The following is a 24483-nucleotide window of genomic DNA, read 5'->3' on the forward strand; positions in this document are numbered from 1 at the left end:
TTTCAATACAAAACAACATTTGAAATTATTCTGATTTAGTAAGAGATGCAGCAGGGGTGTGAAATATTTTCATGATGAACTAAATGTTTGCCTGAAGTTATATGCTAGTTCATCAATAGAATATTAATAGGACATGGAACTCCCTCGGGTTCCCATAAAATTGGTACAGATTTGTACAACTCCTTTACAACAGAATGGGTCCTTTTCAAGGCAAACCCATTTCCTATGCCATTCAGTTTTGCTTCAGTACAAATTCCGACTTCAACAAACATTTGAATGAAGTCTGGGTTAATATTTCACATTCTTACAATGTATAAATCCAATAATCCAGTTACATCAATCAAAGTTGGAGAGCTAAATCAGGTTGTTGGGAATCAGCCAACATTGCAGAGGACTGCTGAGCTGGAGAGTTTGACTTCTGAAATCTCACATTCAAATCAGGTGGCACAGAGGGTGACAAATCTTGCTCAGAAAGAAATTGTGAAGGTAAACCTCGCCACAAGTGATTATTGGACTTTGACAGCTCAACTCCCATGGGCTTCTGTACATGAGAAGGGCTCACTGTATTTCGACCCTGGGATTCAGTCACTGGACCTGAAATTGCTGTATTGTTAGACACCTTCATAGAGTTCTGAGGATGGAATCGGCTAAAATGTGACAAAGCCTGACGGGATGTATCCAGGGGTATTTCTTGTGGCATAAAACGAGCAAGGGCAGAAAAGTCCCTTGCTTGAGACTCATGCTGCTCCATATGAGGATTCGGTGCATCCTGTAACCTGACTCTAGAAGTAGCATCTGCATCTGCCAGGCGTGCATTTTGTGATTGTATCCATGCCTGCACTGTGGCATCATCTCGTTTTATAGATGGCCCTGCTGATGAAACTGATGAATGCACAAACACTGGGGTGTTTGCAGACAGATTAGAACCTCTTTGATGTAATGCTAGCATCTTGCCAGGCAGTAAATTAGCTAAACCATTTAAGTCCTGCTTAGCATGTTCTTGACTACTTGTGACTTGATGTCCCTGCAAAACTCTCGATCCAGCTTGATAGTTGCATAGAGAAGAGCTTACTGTGGTGACTGCAATATTTGTACCAGGAGAACTACACCCACGTTTTGATGCATCACTTGCTTTTCTAGCAACGCCACGCGCATCACTGTCATTTGTCATATTTTCAGATTTCATTACCTGAAGACTGGCAATGGACCTTGAACCATCAGCCTGCTTTAATGAGGCCCCATGCATGAGTGTGCTATTTCTTGAGACCATTTCAAGTAATCTAGACTGTGTTACTTCTGAACCAAATTTTGTACCTGCAAGGGCTAGGTCACTGGATGTGGTAACAGTTAAACCTGGCTTTATGGAGCCTTGTTTTACTTCCTGAGAAGGCAAACTAGCTCTTCCATCACCACTAGAATTTAATGTGCCATGCCCAATCACTTCAGATTGAGGATTACGAATAGATTGACAATTATCTATCCCTTGACAAATTGCAGAATTTGAAACCAACTGTCTTGCTGACAAAGCTGCTGTAGCTGATGTAACAGTCCTGCCTTCAGAAATTAAGTTCTTTGGAAGCCCTTCATCTCTTAGTCTGGGAGTATCTTCAGCGTTAGTTGATTTAATCTTGGTTTCACCTGGAACAATTGGCGAGGTAGTGGAAGAGGACACTGATGCCACAGATATTCTTTCATGTGACAATAAAGCACGAGGAGGAGCCTCATAATCACCGACCCATCCAGGGCCAAATGAGACACCTGGGGGCAGAGCTCTCCTTATCTTCTGAGCTGCAATCTTCCAGGCAACTGGTCCAAGGTTTGCAGCAAACCGAGCAAGACTTCTTGCATATGCATGCTCTGACCGAATTCCAACCTGAAAATGATAACAAATATTGTAAGCATAACCATGACTACATATGTGACTGCAGCGTATCATGTCCCAAAACATTTGGAAGAAAACCAGAACAGAACATACAGGGATTAGCTGCTTTGACTCCCCATCTAGAATAGTAAGTATTGAGTCATTTCCATTCTCTAGTTGGTTAAATGGCCTGTAAGTAGCACGACGGTTCTCTTCCAACTGCAGTGGCCGCCTTCCATTTCTCCAAACCGTTTGCTTAAGAGCAGACACTGCAATTAGATTTAATGCAATCAGAAAACACACAACTAAAATTAATAACTAAAAACACGTTTCAATAAAATTCCAAAGTCGTTGAACCATTGAGCACTTCTACTCATAAAACCATATCAAAATATAACTTCCACCATATGCAATATTTTATTTCAAACTGACAACACATGAGTGGGTAATACTCTTTTAATTGGAAGAGTTACGCGGGTGGGAACATGACCAACAAAAAAAGGAACCTGAAATCAAATCATTATGACATTGGTCAATCCTATCCATCATTTTCAGACCCAAAAGAGAAGAACAAGGCTCAAACCTGAATGTTCTTCTGCTTTCTCAGAATTGCTTTCAGCCAAGAATCCCATACCATCTGAATTTCCAAATAGATTTCCAGGCTTTTCAGCCTTCCATATCTTGGTGCTATCCTGCATGGGTGCACTTGACCGAACTGCATGGTCTCCTGTAGCAAGAGTTGCACCAGAGGAAAAATCTGACCCAGCAGGTTCAAATTGAGATCTTCCAAGTCCATGCCTTCTGTTTAACTTTTTAGAAGAAAATCCAGATTTTGCCTTTGATGCGAATCTAAACTCCATTTCAATCCCTTCTGGATCCAGGCGTATACCCTGAAATTTTTTTCTTGCTAGCTCCTGTATTGCGCGAGCCTGCAAGAAGCATTTCATTAGCAAGTAATCATCCCAATTCTACAAATTTTCACTACTGCCTGAGATAGAGGAAGCATAACTTGGATGTTGGTTAAAAAAATCATGTCAACTTTACCTGTTTGTAATAGATGGTATCTGATGCATTATAGTGCATTGCATTGGTAGTAATCAAAAGGACGTCCTTCTGCAAACAGTAAATAAAATTTAAGACTACAGTAAGAGGAAAATGAGAACACAGCTTGAAATAGAGTAAACGAAAATGATTGCAAATACATATCAAATAATGAGACCCTAAACGAGCAAAGTCTTCAACATTTTGAATCACACAATGTTTCTTTTAGCATAAAGAGAGCACCTAACAGATATTGTAAAGCACTAAAGAGGCCAGGTCTATACATCTGCTTGATAGTATGGTAGACATGTATAATAAAACATGTAGAAATTAGAGATCTACACCTTATGATACTAATCCTAGATTTCTAGCGGCTAGCCACTAGTGTACTAGTCCAGGATGATTGCAATATTGATTTTCCCATACAGATAACTGATGCCAATCCCCAAAACATCTCTTATGAAATTTACAGATATTGAACGACAACCATCAGAGAAATTTACTGTTCTGCACAGTTCCTCTTCCAATTAAACAAAACTCCAGCCTGCTCTGGTTCAATTACAAAGTATATAGTTTATATATAAAAGCAGAAACAAATTTGCACAAATGATTTTTGGATTTTCAAACAGACTATTCATTCAAACTACATTGAAATGGCAATCTCCGAATACATTCTGATGAAATTTACAGTAATTGAATGGCACATATCAGAGGAATTTTACTATTCTGTACAGTTGTTCTCATCCAATTAAACAAAACTAAAGCCTGATCTAGCTCAATTTCAAAGTATACAGTTTATATCAAAAAGAGAAACAAATGCACATTTGATTTTTGGATTTTTAAACAGGATATTCATTCAAACTACATTGATGCATGCCTGGCAGATGCAGCACCAACCACAACTGCATCTGCATTGCACCTGCCAGGCATTATCTTATGTTATCGAGACCTAGTACATAGTATTTGGAGCATGTCAATGGTAAGACAACACCATTCTAACCATTTGTAATCACTATGTACATTGCAATGTTATCATTGATAGCATTTGGTTTTCACTCGAATATCACACTCTAAATACTATATTTGCGTTACTTCTACAATATTGCAAGTTCTTCCATTTCATTTTCAAACCAATGCGCAACATAAGAAGGGCCAAGATAGCCCCATCTTTCAAGACAATGGACAAACTATCCAAACTCAAGGCAACCAATCAAAGCTACATGCAAAGAAGAACAAGAATTTGAAGAAGGATAGAAAACACCACAAAATCCCTCCGCATAATAATGATGAATGTTGCACCAAACAGTAGCTCTTGGCTAAGTTGAAAACCTTGGACTCTAATTCATATCCAACACCACAAGAATCCGTGGAGATCAAAAAACTATTATCAACACAAAAACCAATGTTACCATCACTATTACAAAAGTCCAACCAATGGAACATGAGAAGCTCGAGGAAAGTGACCCTACTATATTTCATTGTTGACCATTGCAGCCAAAAGTTGTCAATGACATCAAACCACCACGCATGCAACTTCAATTTGTTGAGCCAAGGATGAGACATTCACATCAGCCAAAAATATCCCCTACAATGAAGCATCAAGCACTTCAAAGATAAGGTATCATATGACATTGCCTCACCTGATGTTTGTGATGTTCTTTTACGACAACCATATATGTGGAAGCATCATGTTCTTTACAAATCTAGGCCACATAATGTCATTGTCATATGAGGAGATCAACTCTAGAGTCAACAGGAGACTAGTGATGGAACCAACCACCCTAGTCCCTCTGATCATTGCTAAGCAATGCAACAAGATAATCTCACATACTAGGAGATTTGTCCTCTTCATGGTCCATTCAAAAGGAGGATGGAAAATCATCCCAACTACAAAGCCCCTTGCAAGGGGTTCCTCTATGCAACAAATGACATGTAGATCAATCAGTGGAAGAATAGATGGACATCTTCACCTCACCAACTAGAGAATCTCTACACCATCAAGGAGAGCAAGCAATTAACTAGGCATGAGATGCCCCTTTGCCCAATAACCTTGTATAAAACCAATCTCTTCTCAAGGATTAGGAGATCAAATGCCAAATCCAAACGTTGCTACAATACAGCCCTTATTCTGCTTGTTCAAAGAAGGAACGAACATGACTACTCCATATTGTCTACAAATAACAAATTCACAGTCAATAACAAATAACCAATCACCCGAATTGATGATCCAATTGATCAATGCATAGGCCCCAAGTTATCATTGAAGTCTACAAAAGGTCTTTAAAATGGATGGTAATGCTCTTCAGCATGACTAGTGCACCAGCAATGTTTAAAAGAACATGAACTATAATAGAAACATGAAGTCCATATGCGAAAAATGAGAAAACCCTCGGGTCCAAGCGTCGGCAACTACAATGGGAGGGAGATGTATAGAGGGAAAGGATTTAAGGACTGGGCCATGGCCCACTAGATCTACCTCTCCTAACAGCCAAGGCTAAATGAAGAAAAGCTCAAGATAGGATGATACACTGAAAAAGAGCTATGGGAGGATTCGCACCTTCAGTTGTCTTATTGCTTGGATGTTATAACTCGTTGATCTCTGGTTGTGGTAGTGGATTCAATCTGGCAATGTCTCTATGGAGAGAGAATGACCCCTCTTACTGTCATCGGCCTATCTCTTAGTGTGCCCCTAAATAAAGGGAGCATTGTAAAGAAGGTAATTCACTGAACAAGATTTGACCTCGGACACTGAAGAGTGTGGGTACGAAGTCTAAGGGCCTCCTACATGTGAAGGGCTAGACATCTTTGGTCTCAATACTAAAAGAAACTAGAAAGGGTCTAGATCCCCCTCAACAAACATTGAAATCTCCCATGAATTTCACAATATATGGGGCAAGAGAAGATGAAGTGCTCCTCCAACTCAATCTCTCCAAAATGACATAATTGACAAATCCTGTCTAGAAGGTCTATTTGGTAATCTGTCTCAATCCATAGTCAATGAGAGGTAATTATGAATTGTCCTAAAGGAATCCGAAAGGCATCCATCCCATAACGAAGCTTGTAATGGGGATGAACAATGAGTCCATCTCTCATCACCATAACGTGCTCAATATAGAAGGTTGTCTTTATGTAGCCCACCCTAACGATTTATCCAAGTGACTTGTACATTCTCCACCTGTAGATATCCTCACAAATGATTGTATTCATCTCCTATTTGGTTAGTAAGAGGTGGTCGAGTGCACATAAGGAATATCTAAATGGAGGAAGCTAGTCCAACGTAATACCAACTGAAATAAGAAGATTTGAGACTCCGATGTACCAACATCAAGATTGAGCCAAAATACTAGTTGTTGCAATGGACTCTAACTAACAATAGGCCAAGTATGGATATTTGTCACGCCCCTATATTGTATTAGCAAAATTTCTAACATGATGTAGAAATGAGACCAGAATGAACACTATCTCAAGTTGGATGGGGCAAGCACAAACTCTATGAGTGTTGATGGGTTAAGAACTATTTGTGTGCATTGAATGGAGCAGCAAAGGAAGATGGTCTATACTCTCTCGAGTCTCTACTAAAAACCAATCAAACTCTAGTAAACCAAGCCCCCAAACCTCAAATCCATATAGAATTGTGGGCCAAACAAGAGTATCCATGAGTGACATCTCAAACAATATGTCCTAAAAGTGATGCTAAAAATGGACAATATATTCTATTGCCATTCACCATCTATTTTGGTTGTAGTTTATCTATTATACGTTTTGGAGGGTTTCTGGCATATTTTCTGGTCTAATTTGCCCAAAATCCGGTAGGAATTTGTTGGAATCACAAGTTTGAGTTGTGAACTCTCCACAATCCGAGTGCCCAAAAGGTTTGTGAAGGTGTTGAATCCATATAAGCAACCAAAACCCAATTAAATAACAAAGATGAAGATTTGACCCAAAAAAAATTCACTAGATTTTGGCCAAAAACTCCTAAACATCTAATAGTTAGACAACACCTTTAATTTGTGGTTGTATACCTAGATGGCATCCTCATCTTCAACAAAACTTGGAAAGACCCTATGAAACATATTTAGCAAGTAATGAGCACCTTGCAACAACACAAACCATGCGTCAACCTAGAGAAGTAATCATTCAACATACACGAAATTAAATATCTGAGATACATTGTGGAAAAGCATGGTGTACATGTGGATCTAGCCAAGATCAAAGTTGTCTACCACTAGTTGACGATGACAACACTTTCAAAGCTCCACAAAGTATTAGGCCTCACCAACTTCTACTATAGGTTTTTGTACTAGATTTCTTTCATAACACTTGGCTTTTGAGCCAAGTGACCAAGGATAAAGCCAAGGCCAAGTTTGTTTGGGTCGAGGCATAGCAAAATGCACTAAAGTGTCACCTATGTATAGCATCAGACGTTATTTTGTTATATCTACAACAATCGTTTGAAATTGAGACAAATGCATCAACTTGTGTCATCATTTGACATGGACATCTAACCTATCACAACAACTCTTCAACTTTGTTTGCTAATACCCTATCTATCAACAATTAAGGCATTATATTACAAGAAAGAACATGGTCATCCACACTAACCACAACCATTTGCATTTTACACAAACATAGGGCAAGTTGCAAAATGAGCACCATCAAAAGCAACTCATGTACCTTCAAAAAAATTCCACCTAAAGATCAAGTACAAGAAGAGAAGCACCAATAGAGTAGCACACCACCACAACTGACCTCATTGGGGCACTGACTAGAGTCCTCAAATCTTGTGTACACAAGAGTTCGGAGCAGACCCAACTATATGACAGCAATCCTAATTTTGTTGGCATGTACCACACACAAGTCACAAGGAAACAAATTTCAAGTTTTCACCTCCAAGACAAGCTTCTCGGCCATCTTTGCATTCATTCATAGGAGCATGCAAAAATTATTTGGAAGTTGCATTCAAGTGGTGGAGAATTTATGGAGAAGAAGATAATGAGAGTCCAGCAAAAGTACTTCTACAAACCAAAGCTCCAAGAGGATGTCAATAGATATATTATATGACTAGTTGTGTCATAGCTAACTTACAATCAAGAAGCATGGGCTATAAATTCCTTTTGCCCACTCCAAATAAGCCTTGTATTTTTGTGGTGGTTAATCAATTCTCCCTAAAAGCAATTGTGTCACCTTGCAAAACAATTGTCATAACAAAAGCCATTGCTAAACTCCTTTTTGAGCATGTTTTGGCCCAACGTTTGGTCCATTATGGAAACCAAGCCAATCAATTCCATTACCTTCCATCCCGAAATCAATAAAGGTACTCATCAAAATGGTTGTACATATCCTCGAAATGTACAACTCCATGTATCCACATGCACAAGACAAAAGCCTTCATTACATGCATCATATAGCTCCAATAGTATTCTTCATAATTCCACTAGCCACAACCCTTTTCAAGGGAGCTTGGGGTTCTAGCTATTGGCTCCAATCGATGTAGCTCTACCAACAACATCATCATAAGGAAAGTCCTCACATTCTCTGAATCAACAACAAAATGTGTTGAACAAGTACAACACATCCATCAAAAATTTCATGATATTCTATAGAAAGCAAACACCAAGTATAAGCAAAGACAAGATCAACTTCGAGCACACAAGTTTTAAGATAGGGGCAAGACATTATTGCACTAGTAAAAAAAAGCAACTCACAAGCCCCCACAATATTTTTAAACCATACTAATGTGAGCCTTACACCATCACAAGGTAATGGATAGGAATTGTTTTTAACTAAAACTTCATTTTCCTCATGTGGAGCTCATTCATTCATACTTTCCACCTATGTTAGATACCTCAGACGTGGCAGAGTGCTTGGACATTACAGAGCTAAATCCTCATTACACTGAGCAACCCAAATTTGACTAGGTCATCAACACTAAAATGGAGAGCACCCACCCACAAGACATAATCTTTCTGAATTGTCGAAGTGATGACATGTTCATCAAAGCAAGTGGCTTATCAAAAGAACAAATCCCACAAAAGTTCCCCCATTCTAGTACAACAACTTACACAATTGGGATTACAACTATTAAAAAGGGGGAGAAAAAATTTAAGTGACCATCTCAAAAATGTTCCTAACATTACAATCTTCAAGACATGATTTTTCAACACATTCTTTTAGGTTTTCCCATGCATTTTTTGGGCCAATTATGATCCATAGGATTTTAATATATACATTTTGGCAATCATGCATTGTAATGGAACATTAGGAAGGTCACTAGCACCAATCCGCCCGATAAATGCAGATCCTATACTTCTTCTATACATATCCCTTATTCTACTACTTACTATATTGCTCGCCCTCCTATCGCTACTGCAACAGCCTGCTTCACACCCCAAAGTCTAGGGACCCAACTCATTTTACTAAAGTTATTTCCAACAAGCTAAAGAAGGCCCAAAACAAAGTATCAATTTCAGCAAGGCTCCCCCTTTCTTCGAACAATGCAACATTCCAACTTTGTTGTGATCATACTTGGGTCAGAGTTTTCTTGCATTTACTTGAGTTAAGGTTAGGGCTTTTGCTTCTTAGGTAGTCTCAAGCTATTGTTATGTCTCTTTTAGCCATTTCCAATGTAGATTGCAAATTATTTGTTAATAGATTTTGGCTTTCATTATAATATTATGATTGAATATCACGTTTGCGTTATTGCATCTTTTTTCATTTTGTTCATGTTGAGAATTATAGCTTGAATAGGAACTTTTGCACATGTTTATTGGGAACATGCAAAAGCGGCTTCAAATATTTTCGAAAAGTAATAATATCTTGGAAAAGTATTCTATTTTGTAATTCACTCTAGTAAAAAAAGTGAGAGGCGTATATATAGCAATTCAATCTAAAATTGTATTCCATGCATAACTTAGACTAGGAATAATCTTAAAAATAGATACTCCACTAAGACTATAAAGACAACATAAGGTAGAGGCTTTCAAAACTTGTAGTTGAGAAACTTCCATATGTACAATCATATGGAAGTTTGTACAACTATATGTACATCATCGTACAAATATATATAACTCTACAAAAATATCCATATAGTTAGTTATATAAATAAGCCATACTTGTCCTACATATCATATAGCAATTTTCTATTATTTATGGTTTTTTCAACAGGCTACATGAGCTTAGTTCATGGTGTTTTTGCTATGCACATGATGTTGTTTTAGGGCAACGTTAGTTATATAAATAAGCCATAGAAATTGTCCTAATATCATATAGCAATTTTCTTTTATTTACAGTTTTTTCAACAGGCTACATGAGTCTATTATTTATGGTCTTTTCAACAGGCTACATGAGCATTCATGGTGTTTTTTCTATGCATATGGTGTTGTTTTTGGGCAACATTAGTTATATAAATAAGCCATACAAGTTGTCCTACATATCATATAGCAATTTTCTATTATTTATGGTTTTTTCAACAAGCTACATGAGCTTAGTTCATGGTGTTTTTGCTATGCATATGGTGTTATTTTTGGGCAATGTGTGGAGGTTTCCTTGGAGTAATTACCTATGTATGTGTGAGATAGTTATAGGTCTTCCAAAATTCAATATTCAACAACACGGGGTATGTACAAAATACATGCTTAGCAAGCATACCAAGGCTACTTTCTCAAGCAATAAGCATAGGTCTAAGGGGATTCTAGACTTAGTACATTCAACTGTTTATGGACTAATGTCAATAGCAGGAAGCATGTCTTAGATTTCCTTTTTGATGATTTTTCTCGCAAGACTTGGATCTACTTCTTAAAGACCAAAGATGACGTCTTTGGCAAGTTTCATGAGTTCAAAGCTCTAGTTGAAAACCAAGGAGGATGGATTCAAGATGAAGCTAACAATTCCATACAACCTGATATAAAATTGGATGGCCAAGCAAAAGGATCAATAAATCATAGGGCCTGCTAAGGCCATGAATCCATGACTAGGATTTGCCAATGCTTCTTTGTATTGGGCGAGAGCATGCAACATAGCAATCCAAATCCAGAACCATTGTCCTCACAAGATCTTAGAGTACAAGTCACCAAAAAAGGCATTCACAAGTGTGAACGCCAAAGGTGTTAGTTCCACATCTTTGGTTGTCCAATTCAAAGTTGCGGGGGAGCGCCCCCCCCTCGAACCCGCTCCCAATCCATGCTCTGGGCGGACGCAGCTCGAGAGGCGTGCTCCCAATAAAAAAAATTGTGCTCCCTGCAAGGGAGTGCCCCCCCCCCCCCCCCCGTGGAACCCGCTCCCAATTTGCGCTCCAGGCAGGGGTGGCTCGGGAGGCGTGCCCCCCAGGGAACCCGCTCCCAATTCGCGCTTTGGGCAAAAGCGGCTCGGGAGGCGCACTCCTGATAAAAAAAAATGGCAGGGAGCGACTTCAGGAGCATCGCTCCCAGAGCAAAAATTAAAGCCAAGGAGCGATCGCTCCCAGTCTTTAAATTTTCGCTACGGGAGCGACGCGCGCACTGACGGGAGAGAAAAGCGCGGAAAAAATTTTGCGGACGCCAAAAAAAAAATAGTTTTTCAACAACAACAAATATTACCAAATAACAACAACAGAAAAACAACAAAACAACAATATATAACAAACAAAAAGGGAGAAAAAGAACAACAAAGAAAAAAAAAATAATAATAAAATAAATAACTAAAAAAAATGTTTTATAAGGGCTTGGGGGGCATTTTTTATTTCACTGTGACTTGAATGAGTTGAGGAGAGCCAAGGAGATTGTGCAAAGGAGGGAAGAGGAGCGAGGAGCGAGCGCCGAGGAGCAAGGAGCAAGCCTGCAAGGAGGTTAGTAACTTAGTAATTTAGTAGTTTAAACTTTAGTTACTTAGTAATTTAGTAAATGTATAACTTAGTAAATGAATCATGAATCTAAATAAATTAAATTAATAAATAGTAAAACTAAATACATTTTTAATTTTCTCATTCCCATTCCCATTCCCATTAAATTTTGCAGATTCAAAAGCCTACAAATATCAAACATCATGGACCTGGTTATATTTCTTGGAATTTTCTTCTTCTTGGTCCCTTTTCTGGTTATTATGGTGCTGGAGAGTAGGAAATGGAGGGGCCAAAATGAAAAGGGGGATGAAGAAGCTGGAAAAACTAGATTTGATGAAAACCCCGGTAAGGAGGAGCTAGAGGAGGGTGAACACGACTCTCAAAAAACTAAACAAGACCAAACCCCATTGTGGAAATATGTTAACAAGCCTGAAGCAAGGAAAGGGGGTGGAACCACTAAATTTCATTGCCCCCATTGCAACAATAATTACACAGGTTCATACACCCATGCCAGAAAACACCTCTGCGGGAAAAGGCCATGGGATGGAGATAAACAAAGAGGAATCAAAACTTGTGCAACTATGTTAGCAACATATAGAGCCAAATACCTAAGGGAAAAGGAGAAAGCCCAATACAAATCTAAAAATTCAAGGGGTTTCTTTGAACCAAGCTCACAATCACAAGCACAAAGAACTCCTTCAGCGTCCTCCCAAGGCAGTGGATATGGAAGCATAGGGTCACCAGCTTTAAGGCGTAGAACCATATCAAATTTCCTTGATGAGGGGTGTAGGAATGATGTGGATTCAAAAGTTTACAGGTTTCTCTATGCATGTGGGATACCATTCAATGTTCTTTGCTCACCTTATTGGCACGTAATGGTTTCTGCCATAAATGATGCCCCTAAAGGATACAAGAGCCCTGGGTATGACAAGGCAAGAACCGTTGGACTTGATCATGAAAAAGCAAAAATATCACATTATTTGAATAGAATGACAAGTTCTTGGACTGACCATGGGGTGTCCATTGTATCTGATGGATGGACAAATGTAAAAGGCAAGCCATTAATAAGTGTTCTTGTTGTGTCTGTTAGTGGTGCCATCTTTCTAACTGCATATGATTACTCAGAGAAGTTCAAGACCGGCATCAACATTGCAGAAGCATTACTTGAAACAATTGACCGTATTGGGCCATACAATGTCATCCAAGTCATCACTGATAATGCTCCTAATTGTAAGGTAGCGGGAGCGATTATTGAGGATAAATACCCCAACATATTTTGGTATGGGTGTTTGGTTCACACATTGAACCTTTTGATGCATGATGTTGTTAAGAACAAAAATGAACAATACAAATGGGTTGGTGATTTGTACAAGAAAGGCAAACAAATGATAAAATTTATTACAAATCATAGCAATACCCATGGCCTTTTCCGCAGTCACTCAAGATTGGAGTTGTTGAAGATTGCGAGGACTAGATTTGGTAGCTATTACCTCACCTTCAGGCGCCTTTTGAAGGTAAGAAAGTCATTGGCTAGCATGGTATCAAGTCCACACTGGCAGGTATTAAAGGAAAGGGCTACAAATGCAGCTGACAGGCGAGGTTTTGAACTGGTGGAGGAGGCCACTCTTGATGATATGTTTTGGTCAAGTGTGAGGCAAGTATTGGATTTCACCAAGCCCATTTATCACATGATTCGGTTTGCAAATACAAATAAACCAGTGATTGGCAAGGTGTATGAGCAGATGGATACCATGTTGAGGCAAATAAAAGATATTGTTCATAACAAAGATCCCGACTTGTACAAACTGATTCACGATTGTGTGTGTGTACGGTGGATTAAACTTAATCTTCCACTACATTGCTTGGCGTATATCCTTACGCCAAAATACTACTCTACATCTTGGTTGGGCCAACCTGCACCAGGGGGTGGGATTAGGACCAAACCCCATTTAGATGCAGAGCTAACTAGAGGATATTTGGAGGCATTAGAAAAGTTGATACCTGACAAGGAAGAATGTGCAGTTGTGCGCCTTGAAATAGGCAGATACTTCAGTGGCACTGGTTTGTTTGGTACCTTCCATGCAATGGAAGACAGAGACAGATTTGATTCTCTCACATGGTGGGAAACATATGGCGACTAGGGACTTTTGCCAAAATTGGCAAAAAAAATTCTATCACAGGTTGTAAATACTTCTTCTGCAGAGAGATGTTGGAGCACCTACAGCTTCATACATGATGTGAAAAGAAACAAACTCGATGAAAACCGGGCAGAAAGCTTGGTTTATGTGCACTACAACTTGAGGTTGTTGAGTCATTACTGTGATCGGGCTTATGAGGATCCAACATATAAAATTTGGGACAACCACCCAGAGGATGACAATTTGGAGGATGGCACTATACATCTTCAAGAACTGGAAGAAGAACTTATAAGGGATGAAGATGAAGCAACTGCAGCAGCCATGCCACCTCCACCATCCAGTAGCAGTGCTCGAGTTCCGAGTCTTGTTCCTTTGTTGTCGCCACCTCCATCTACACCAGAGTTGCGGGGGAGCGCCCCCCCGGAACCCGCTCCCAATCCACGCTCCGGGAGGGAGCAGATCGGGAGCACGCTCCTGATAAAAAAATTTGCGCACTTCGGGAGCGTCGCTCCCGGAGCGAAAATTAAAGCCCGTGAGCGATCAAGGAGAGATCTCTTGTTCCTTTGTTGTCGCCACCTCCATCTACACCAGAGTTGCGGGGGAGCGCCCCCCCCCCCCAAAACCTGCTCCCAATCCAAGCTCCGGGAGGGAGCAGATCGGGAGCGCGCGCCCAATAAAAAAATTTGCGCACTTCGGGAGCGTTGCTCCCGGAGCGAAAATTAAAGCCCGGGAGCGATCAAGGAGCGATCGCTCCTGATCGCTCCCGGGCTTTAAATTTTCGCTCCGGGAGCGACGCACACGCCGACGGGAGCGATGCGCACGCCGACGGGAGCGGAAGTGCGAGAAAAAAAAATTGCGGACGCTAAAAAAAATTAGTTTTACAAATTTTTTTGTTTTATAAGGGCTTGGGGGGCATTTTTTATTTCATTGTGACTTGAATGAGTTGAGGAGAGCCAAGGAGATTGTACAAAGGAGCGAGGAGCGAACGCTGAAGAGCAAGGAGCAAGCCTGCAAGGAGGTTAGTAACTTAGTAATTTAGTAGTTTAAACTTTAGTTACTTAGTAATTTAGTAATTTAGTTTAGTTTAGTTAGTAATTTAGTAAATGTATATCTTATTTAGTAAATGAATCATGAATCTAAATAAATTAAATTAATAAATACTAAATACTAAATAGTAAAACTAAATACGTTTTTAATTTTCTCATTCCCATTCCCATTAAATTTTGCAAATTCAAAAGCCTACAAATATCAAACATCATTGACCTGGTTATATTTCTTCTTGGTCCCTTTCCTAGTTATTATGGTGCTAGAGAGTAGGAAACAGAGGGGCCAAAATGAAGAGGGGGATGAAGAAGCTGGAGAAACTAGATTTGACTAGAGAAATTGGACTCCAATTTATATTCATGTACCCTTAGAGGAGGACCAAGTTTAAACCCTCCATAAAAGGTTTATTTGTGGGTTACAACAAGACTTCAAAGACTTACAGGGTCTATATTCTGTAACAGCCCTTTTTACTACCCCTCTTGTAGATATCATTGGGTATATTAATTCATGTGAATAATATGGAAATATAAATAGTGATTGGGCTGGAGGAGCAAACACGGATTCAGAAATTGAGGATGAGTTGCTTAGGAAGTGATTAAACCTAGACTACTTCATTTATTCATGTTACTAGTTTCCTGACTAAATTTAAGGCTCTACACAACAAACAGGGAGGTCAAGCATGGGTTTTCTAAGGAAAAGGACAAACCCTGTACCACCTTTGTCCTCGTGGGGTGTGTTGGCATGGTCAACACGCAAGAGGCAAACAAGGGAGTTGCCAACAAAAAGAAATTGACTGAAGAAAATGGGGATGAAAAACAATGCAATGAAGAGAAGAGAATGTGAGGAGTAGCGAATGCAGACCACGCAGAGGAACATGAAGACAAGACAAGACATTGATCCCTGTATGTAATTTTCGGTGTAATTTTCGGTGTAACACTACGAAATTCAAAGCAAAGTTTTTGGTGAGAGGGTTCTCCCAAATAGAGAAAATGGACTACAAGGAGGCATTTGCTCCCATCTCTAGGTACACTTCTATCAGAGCTTTTTTTCCTGTGACATTTCTATTAGAGTTGTTATGTTCTCGGTTTCATTTATGAAATGGAGGATGGATGTGAAGACAAATTTCTTTACTGGTATCATTGAGGAAGAAGTGTACATAGAGCAACTTTTGGGCTTTGAGGTAAATGGAAAGGAGTCCCGCATGAGCAAGCTTAAGAAAAGCTTATATGGACTCAAGCAAGCATCAAGAGCATGGTATTTTAATATTGACAAATATCTATAGAGTATGGGCTTCACCAAGCAAGGCAAATTCTAACTTATATTATACATTTGTTCAGACTAATCTGCTTATTTTGGTGTGTGTAGTATGTAGTATGAAGTATGGAGCATGGTCTAAGATATATTGGAGAGGTTGAAGTGAAGTTGCAAGATTATCAAAACTTAGATTAGGCAAGCAACACAACAAACAAAAAGATAACCTCAGGGTGCTGCTTTAGCTTGAAACCAATGATGGTGTCGTGATTCAATCGGAATCAAGCTAAATTACTTGTGGGATCTTTTGATCAAGAAATGGAGCCTACAATCACTTACCGTGATAATCAAAGTTGTATCAAACTCTCCGTGAATTCAATTTTTCATGATAGCGCCAAGCATACAGAAATCCAATATAATTCCATACGAGATAGGGTTTATAAGGGAGCAGTGAAACTCCAACATATTCCCACATGTCAACAAGTAACTAATATTTTGACCAAGCCCTTAGCAAAAGGGAAGTTTGAGGCATTCAAAAACAAACTCACTTAAGAGTGGATATTGAGAAATTATAGCTCGAACAAGAACTTCTGCACATATTCAATGTGAATATGCAAGAAGTGGTTCGAGAAATTTTTGAGAAGTAATCCTTTTTTGAAAAAAGTATTCTATTCTGTAATTTACTTTAATTTTAAAATAAAATTTGAAAGCCTTATATTTAGCAATCGAGTTAAAATTGTATCTCATGCATGACTTAGACTAGGAGTAATCTTAAAAATAGATTCTTTCCTAAAACTATAATGACAAGGCAAGTTAGGAGCTTTCAACACGCTTGAGTAGTTAAGCAAGTTGAGCGTCAAGGAGGAAGAGAGAGAGAGATCAAGAAATGAGGAAAGAGATGTTTCCAACCACATGCAATCTTGTACAATAATTTCATACAATGGTGTGAAAGTTCGTACAATCATATGCACATCACCATACAAATCCATACATGCCTTACCAATAGGCCACACAAGTTGTCCCACAAATCCTACAACAATATTCTATTGTTTGGTTTATTCAACAAGCTATACAAGCTCAATTCAAGGTGTTTGGTATCAGTGCAATGATGTTTTTAGGGCAACATGTAGAGGTTTCCTTGTAATTTTTTCCCCCAAGGAAAGAAAAGTTGATTTGAAAGAGTGATTAACTAGTATGTGTAAAACTAATTTTCATGCTTCCACTGTTTAATTTCTAGCTTGTGTGAATGACAATATGGTCTGAAATTTAATTTTAGCATTAATGAAATTCAGTGATCAAATTCTCAGGGTTCTCAATCCAATTTGAATCATCATGCTACTTGAGACAAACATAGAAATCTATCTACTCTTGACCTCATTACTCATGGATGATAGAAAACATGGAATAAGTGCAAAAATAAGTGATAAAACACGACTTTTTTGGTAAAAGATACGATAATAATATCTGCCATAAATAAAATCATAAAATGAAGTCAATAAGCATCACCAATTTGTAATTCAATTCGATTTCAAATATGAAAACACAATCCAAATATCAATGCAAAATTATCGTCATGACACATACACATCATAGATGAAATTATGTGAAGTCAATGCAAAAATAAGTGATAAAACACGACTTTTTTGGTAAAAGATACAATAATAATATCTGCCATAAATAAAATCATAAAATGAAGTCAATAAGCATCACCAATTTGTAATTCAATTCGATTTCAAATATGAAAACACAATCCAAATATCAATGCAAAATTATCGTCATGACACATACACATCATAGATGAAATTATGTGAAGTCAATGTGCATTGGAATATATATTTGAATTGTCTAACTCACCATTTGCACCTAGAGTTTAAAATGTGGTAATTTTGACTAAAGTTGCAAACAATGAGGCATTGCAATGATTAAAGATATATTGCTCAACTACTGTGATTATTAAATCGTAACGCTAATTTTTTTCCCAAAGAAAAGTTTGAGACTGAAGCCAGAAATGACTGTCTATGTAAAACTTTTGTTACCCCTGAATTTATTATTTAGTTGGAGGGAAAGGGAAACCAAAACCAATGAACAGTAAGCAAAGACAGTTTATAATTCTAAACATAACAAACCCTACTATGAGAAATTTGTATTTCAATTCAATTTCAAATTTGAAGACACATAAAACCCCATTGTCAATGCAAAACTAACTTAATAGTAAATACACTTACACATCACAGATGGAAATCTTAAATTATATACACAGTCAGTGTGCATCGAAATAATAGATTCCAGTCATGTAATCATTTGCACCTAGAGTTTAAATGTTTAAATCTTCCCCAATTAAGGATGAGAATTGCAATTCTTAAATATTTATTGCTGCACCATGCTTAAATTGTAAAATTCTGAATCTTTCCACGGAAGAGGTTAAAGGATGAAACCAGAAATAACCGTGTCAGTGCAAAAATATTATCACTTATTTATTGCTGCACAATGCTTAAATTGTAAAATTCTGAATTTTTCCAAAAGAAAAGTTCAAGGATGAAGCCAGAAATGACTGTGTCAGTGCAGAAATATTATCCCTCATTTTACTAATAAGAGAAGGATCAAGACTCACCAAAACCAATGAACAGTATGCAAAGATTATTTATAGTTCTAAACGTATGAAATGTTGTTATCTGTAATGCAAGAAATCTTCACAAGCAATGCTTCAAAAGATTTTAGCTATCATAAAAGACATTAAATTCAAGGGTAACAAAGACCAAAACCAATGAACAGTACACAGAGACATTTAATTCTAAACATATCAAATTGTATTATCCATACCACAAGAAATCTTCACAATCAATGCATCAAAAGATTTTAGCTACAATGCAAGACATTTTAGTCATGTCACCAGTTGCTTAATGCGAAGGAGTAATACACTTTTTCTTTAGAGTCAATCCTTTTTTTCTGGAAGCACACTACAGAGATATAACTATTTAGAGTCAAACCTTCTTTTCTGGTAGCAGACTAGAGATATAACTATTCCCTGCTACTTCCAACTAACAAAACAGCAACATAAATGAAATCTAATCTCAATTCTTGGCATAAATTTTTATGATGACAATGACCTTTTTTGCAGACCTCAGAACTGGAGGCTCAAAAATAACATGAGACTTAAGCTTATAAGACATTGTTTCTTAACTGACTAAAGAAAAGAGTTGATTTGCATATTTTTCTCTGAAAGCAGGTAACCACATACATGTCCGTAACTCCTTGAAAGAAGATTCAATTTCGCATAAAGCATCTTTCGAAGCAAATGATTCACAACAGACAATGATATCAATCAAGTGATATTAACAATAATTGCTAGTATTCAGATGAGTTCTTGCTCGATTTTATCAGAAGCAATAACTGACATGACTTCCAAAACTGAAACAAATAGATCTCATTTAAGTGAAGTCAAAGCTACCTGATACAGAAAGGCCATTCTAATTTATTCTTTTTTTTATGATGTTGATGATGGAACTGGATTACTCAAACTCAACAAACTAATAATTTTAACTTTAATAGACAAAGAAATCATCTTAACAGTTTGTAACAAAAAAGAAAAAGAAAAATCGAAGTTTTCCAGGTCATGCAAAAGACATTGGTATCCAAAGGTGGAAACTGTGCTCAATATCCACTTGCATAACCAGGAGCAGCTTCAACACATATGACGTGAATTATCATGACATCATCTTTGGATTCCTAAGACTTTGATCACCAGCCTTTTAACTCTTCGAGGATAAGATGTATAATTCAAAGTTCAAACACAAATTAGGTGTTCTTAAAGTAGGTTGAATTGGAATTCTAAAACAAGACCAACTAAAAAATGCAAACCAGAAATATGAGGCTTCTAAGAGTTAATGTTTTTGACAAAGCTTTTGACTACAGGTTCAAAATGCCATGCAAAACAGAAAGATAAGGCTTCTAACAGTTAACATATTTGACAAATCTTTGGAATAACAATTACCATTTTGACAAAGCCTTTTAGTACAGGTTGAAAATGTCATGTATATTACTAACCTCAAACTGTTCAAAAGACACATATGCTCCTTTTGCAAGCTTCTTCCGTATTGTACCAAAATCCATTGGGTTTTGTATGATTTCATGGTAATCTGGGAGCTGGCATCACAGAAAATTCTTACTACAATTTACAAAAGGCCAATATAAATGCAGGAAAGAGTATTCGATCTGGAAATTCATTCATGATAAATAACACACCTCGTTGGGATCCACAGGCTTAGCAAATACACCATAAGTATCTTTTCTGTTGGGAAAACAAAAATTATTTAGAAAACCAATACAGTAATTGGGCCCTTTAGCAAACAGAAAATTATTTGCAGCTTCAATGGGTGATAGACTTCAAGATGAATACAGTTATAGAAGTTAACTCCAAAGCATGATCTAAAGAAAAAGAATGAGAATTTTCTTACTTTTGAAGCTTATCAAGGACAAATTCAAGCAATCCATTCTCTGGCATAGGTGTTTCGGTCAGAGGATCTGATGTTGCATCTGTTGCAGTTATCAACAATAAGAAAGGCTAAGATAATGCAATTATTCTTACCTAGGTTTGAGATTGAATGACTTAAAGGTATCAAGTTATCAATTTCAGACCACGACAAGTGAAGAAAGAAGAAAGAAACAAACCTGCAACAGTTTCTGTTACTTCGGGATTTTGATTTTGCCTTTCTGCCTGCAGTGGAAAATGTGGTCAGTATCCATAACACGAAGGTCGAATCAAAGCAGTTCCTAAAGATGCTTAAAACGTATAAAGTAAAAATCTGATCAGTTGGAAGAAACATAATATCAATATTGTGCTGCAACCACACTTTGACATTCGACCAAAATTTATGTAGCATAAGAAATAATGGAATGTAACATTTACCTAAAGATTGTATTAAAATAAAACTTAAAAGCATATTAGCTCTGTTGTGTTGTTTACGGGATCAGATAATCTTCTTGCAAGTTCAGTTTGCTATTTTTTGTAGTTAAACCCCTCCCCACTAGTCTTAAATTGCCTGTAAACTTGTTCAGTAAAATACTCTAAAGGTATTGTACTCAACGTGCTAGCCAGTTTAGTTCAATATTTTATTTTTCGCTTAAAACCTTCTCATTATTCTTAAATTGCCTGTAAAGTCAGACTTTATTTAGTAAAATGCTAAAAAGGAATTGTAGTTAAAGTCCTTGCAATTTAGATCACTATTTTATTTGGGAGTTAAACCCCAACTTTGTAAGGAGAGAATAAGAAACTCTACACAAGATATGCTTCTGCCAATGATTCCTAAGACTTGCATCCGGCCTAATCTACAGAAAATCCTGCATTAGCATAGGGTGCCCACTGTGAACTGGGCCATCATTGTAGCAAACACTCCAACTTGCCACTAGACCACAGCCCTATGGACTGATTTAGCTAACTGTTATCTCTGAAGCACCACCAATCCCATGCAAGATATGTCCATATGCCATTCTCATTATGAAAGTGGTATTCATATTTTTTCCAAAGACAACTGTTATTGCACACAAAGGTCACTATACCTCGCAAAGGGCACCATCCTTTTAAAGCTTGAAGCACCTAAAATTGACCTTTTAGTGAGGATCATCACTCGGTTGAAAGTATTCATCAAGACTTTAATGAATTGACCTTGTAAGATATCACTAGAACTGGGTACGGAGAATTGAATCTGTAGTGAAGGATTATAGTTTGACAGTGAATACAGCCGCCTTCCAGTCTGGATAAGAATAAGTGGTTGTGAGTAAGTGCAAGTCCTCCGTGGTGTCATGGGAGATGAGATGATATGAGATATTGTTTATAATTTTCTGGTTTTTCACTGCATGTAAAAGTTTGACTGACACATTTCAAGTGAGCAACTTCAATTTTCATTTGCTTATTTCCCTGATGTATTTAAGAAACAAGGAAATAAACAAATGGCAAGAAGTAAATGAAAATAAAAGTAGTTGTCTCATTTCATTTGCTTATTTCCCTGATTTACTTCAGGTCATTTGCTAAATTCCCCTCATATATTCAAATTTCATTTGCTTATTTCCCTGCTTCTGCTTATTTCCCTGCTTCAGGCCATTTGCCTAATTCATTGACTTAAACCATTTGCTTATGGACGCTCAGGGTAATAAGCAAATAAATAAATTGGGGAAATGCTCGGGGAAATAAGCAAGTAAAAATGAAAATAGTTCACTCAAAGAGCGTTGGTAGAAATATTAGGGAAATTAGCACAATATTAATAATGTAGGGTATAAATCAGGCAAAATGAAAATAAAAATGAAAGCAAGCTACTATTATTTGATTAATTCCCTGATTTTATTTTTCTACCGACGCTTTTACACTGAACTAATTTAATTTCCATTTGCTCATCTCCCTCATTTAAATCAAGCAAATGAGCAAATACAAGTGAAAGTAGTTCAATGGAAATGCATTAGCAGTGAAAAAACAGAAAATGAAACTAAGGCCTTCATTCTAAATATAAAATAAGATAATTCCATTAATATCCGACAGAATACCAAAAGATGGGTAAATGAGATTAGGCAATACAATCAATGTTGTCTCAATACGTAGGATTGCCCTCAGCTACCCGGGAAAGAAAGAAGCAAAATACAACAAGACAATCAAGAAAGTGCTCCCCTGACATGGCAAACTGTAGTGATTCTGGAATTGAAGGAACCGCTGTTAAAAAAAATAAAAAAGTGAACCTACATAGTTATTATAATTTAATCCAGTCCAGTTGATTCCTCGGGTATGGAAGCTATCAATTTAGAATAAAACCATGACATACAGAATCATGGTCAGGTTTATAATAATGCAAATCTTTTATGCTCTAAATCCCAAAAAAATTAATTGGACACTGACTCTTGAGTCTTACCACGTGATCAGAACTACTTTGCTCTTCAAAAAGATTGTACAATTGAAAAGCATAGTATGTCAATTTAAAAGCCATACTCAAGAGAACCATCTTATGCTCTATCACCTTAAAAAGTTAAGGGGCACTGGCTCTTACCACATGATCAGAAAAATTTTGTTCTTCAAAAAAGTGATATAATTAAAAAGCTTCATATAGCACTTTTAAAGATCTCGCGTTTATTTTTATCAAAAGAAAACCTCTTAGGCTATAATCCCAATAAGAGTTGGACACTTGCTCTTAAAACATGATCAGAGCTACTTTGCACATCAAAAACGATTTACAATTGAAAAGATCCATTTGAGCTTACCATTAAATAAATAAAGAATGGACTCCATGTCATAGATCTCATGCCCGCACCCGGGGCTTCAGGGCAGGAGATTATCATATCATTAGGTTCTAAAAGCCTGAAAGCGACAAAGGGCAACAGCATACCTTAATACTGCACCTTCTGAGAGCAGATCCGGCGGGAACAGCGTGAAACGAGTCCGTTGCGAGAGACTGCCGTGATCCGTTAACGGCAGCGACCGCATTGAGCCTGCGCTTCTTGGTGGGCTTTTCCCCCTCTTCGTCATCATCGTTGTCGTCATCGTCCCCGTCATCTTCCTGCGAGGAACAGGGCTTGCGCTGGTGGGCCACGGTCACATCAACAACCTCCTCAACCTCCTCCTGTTCCTCTTCCTCCACTTCCTCCCTCTTCCGCCTTCTTTGGGGGTCAGGCGAAGACAAAGTGTCAGAAAGCCCTCCTCCTCCAGCTCCTCCTCCAGCTTCCGTGGGGGCCAAGCCCAAGCCGAAGCCCCCGGTCTTTGTGGAGTTATTGGGTATGGACGAAGATGAAGAATTGGTTGTGCGTTGGAGAGAAGAATATGACCGTGGCAATTTGAGAACCAGCTTTAATTTGTGCTTGTGCTTATGGTGGTGATGGTGTCGGCGGCGAAGTGGCTCTTCCTCTTCTTCTTCTTCTTCCTCTGATTCCTCCTCCTCCACCTGCTGTCCACCTCTCCTCTTGCTCTTCTTCTTCCTCCGCCGCTCATCTTTAGCCATTTTTCTTCCACGAAACTCTACAAACCCTACCCCTTTCCCAAAGATCCCTTTTCTCCTCTTTTCCCTACCCTAGCCTCCGCTCCGTGCCTTCGCCTCGGAAAGCTGCCCGGGCCTCACCTCACTTTCCGTGCCTGCTAATGGCAGATATTTCCCTTTGACCTCTTTTCGGAACCTACGGCTCGGTCATCCACCGAATCTCATAAACGCCACGTGTACGGGTAAAAATCCGCGTTTTAATTTTTTTACTGATTTTGTTGTCTCGAGACTTGGATCGCTGTTACGACTCCTCGACGTCCTGCCCTGTTTGGCAGCGCGGCGCACCTGCGAGTGACCGACACGTGTCAAGGAAAAAGTTCCGTA

The 24483-nt window shown here is 38.2% G+C and overlaps 1 protein-coding gene across 1 annotated transcript; it reads right to left on the reverse strand.

The window, feature by feature from the left end:
• On the reverse strand, positions 1-24148 carry LOC149248809 (uncharacterized). The gene is made up of 9 exons (XM_089458545.1): positions 23515-24148; positions 20819-20864; positions 20605-20683; positions 20393-20438; positions 20195-20293; positions 2906-2974; positions 2445-2790; positions 1976-2130; positions 1-1873 (listed from the first exon to the last, which is right to left on the reverse strand). Exons 1-9 carry the CDS (start codon positions 24121-24123, stop codon positions 341-343), a joined length of 2982 nt encoding a protein of 993 aa, XP_089314671.1. The 5' UTR covers positions 24124-24148; the 3' UTR covers positions 1-340.
• Between the last annotated feature and the right edge of the window lie 335 nt (positions 24149-24483).

Source organism: Pinus tabuliformis, chromosome 7 (assembly GCF_031772625.1).
Source record: "Pinus tabuliformis cultivar Carrire ecotype Pingquan chromosome 7, CPIR1, whole genome shotgun sequence".
NCBI lineage: Eukaryota > Viridiplantae > Streptophyta > Pinopsida > Pinales > Pinaceae > Pinus > Pinus tabuliformis.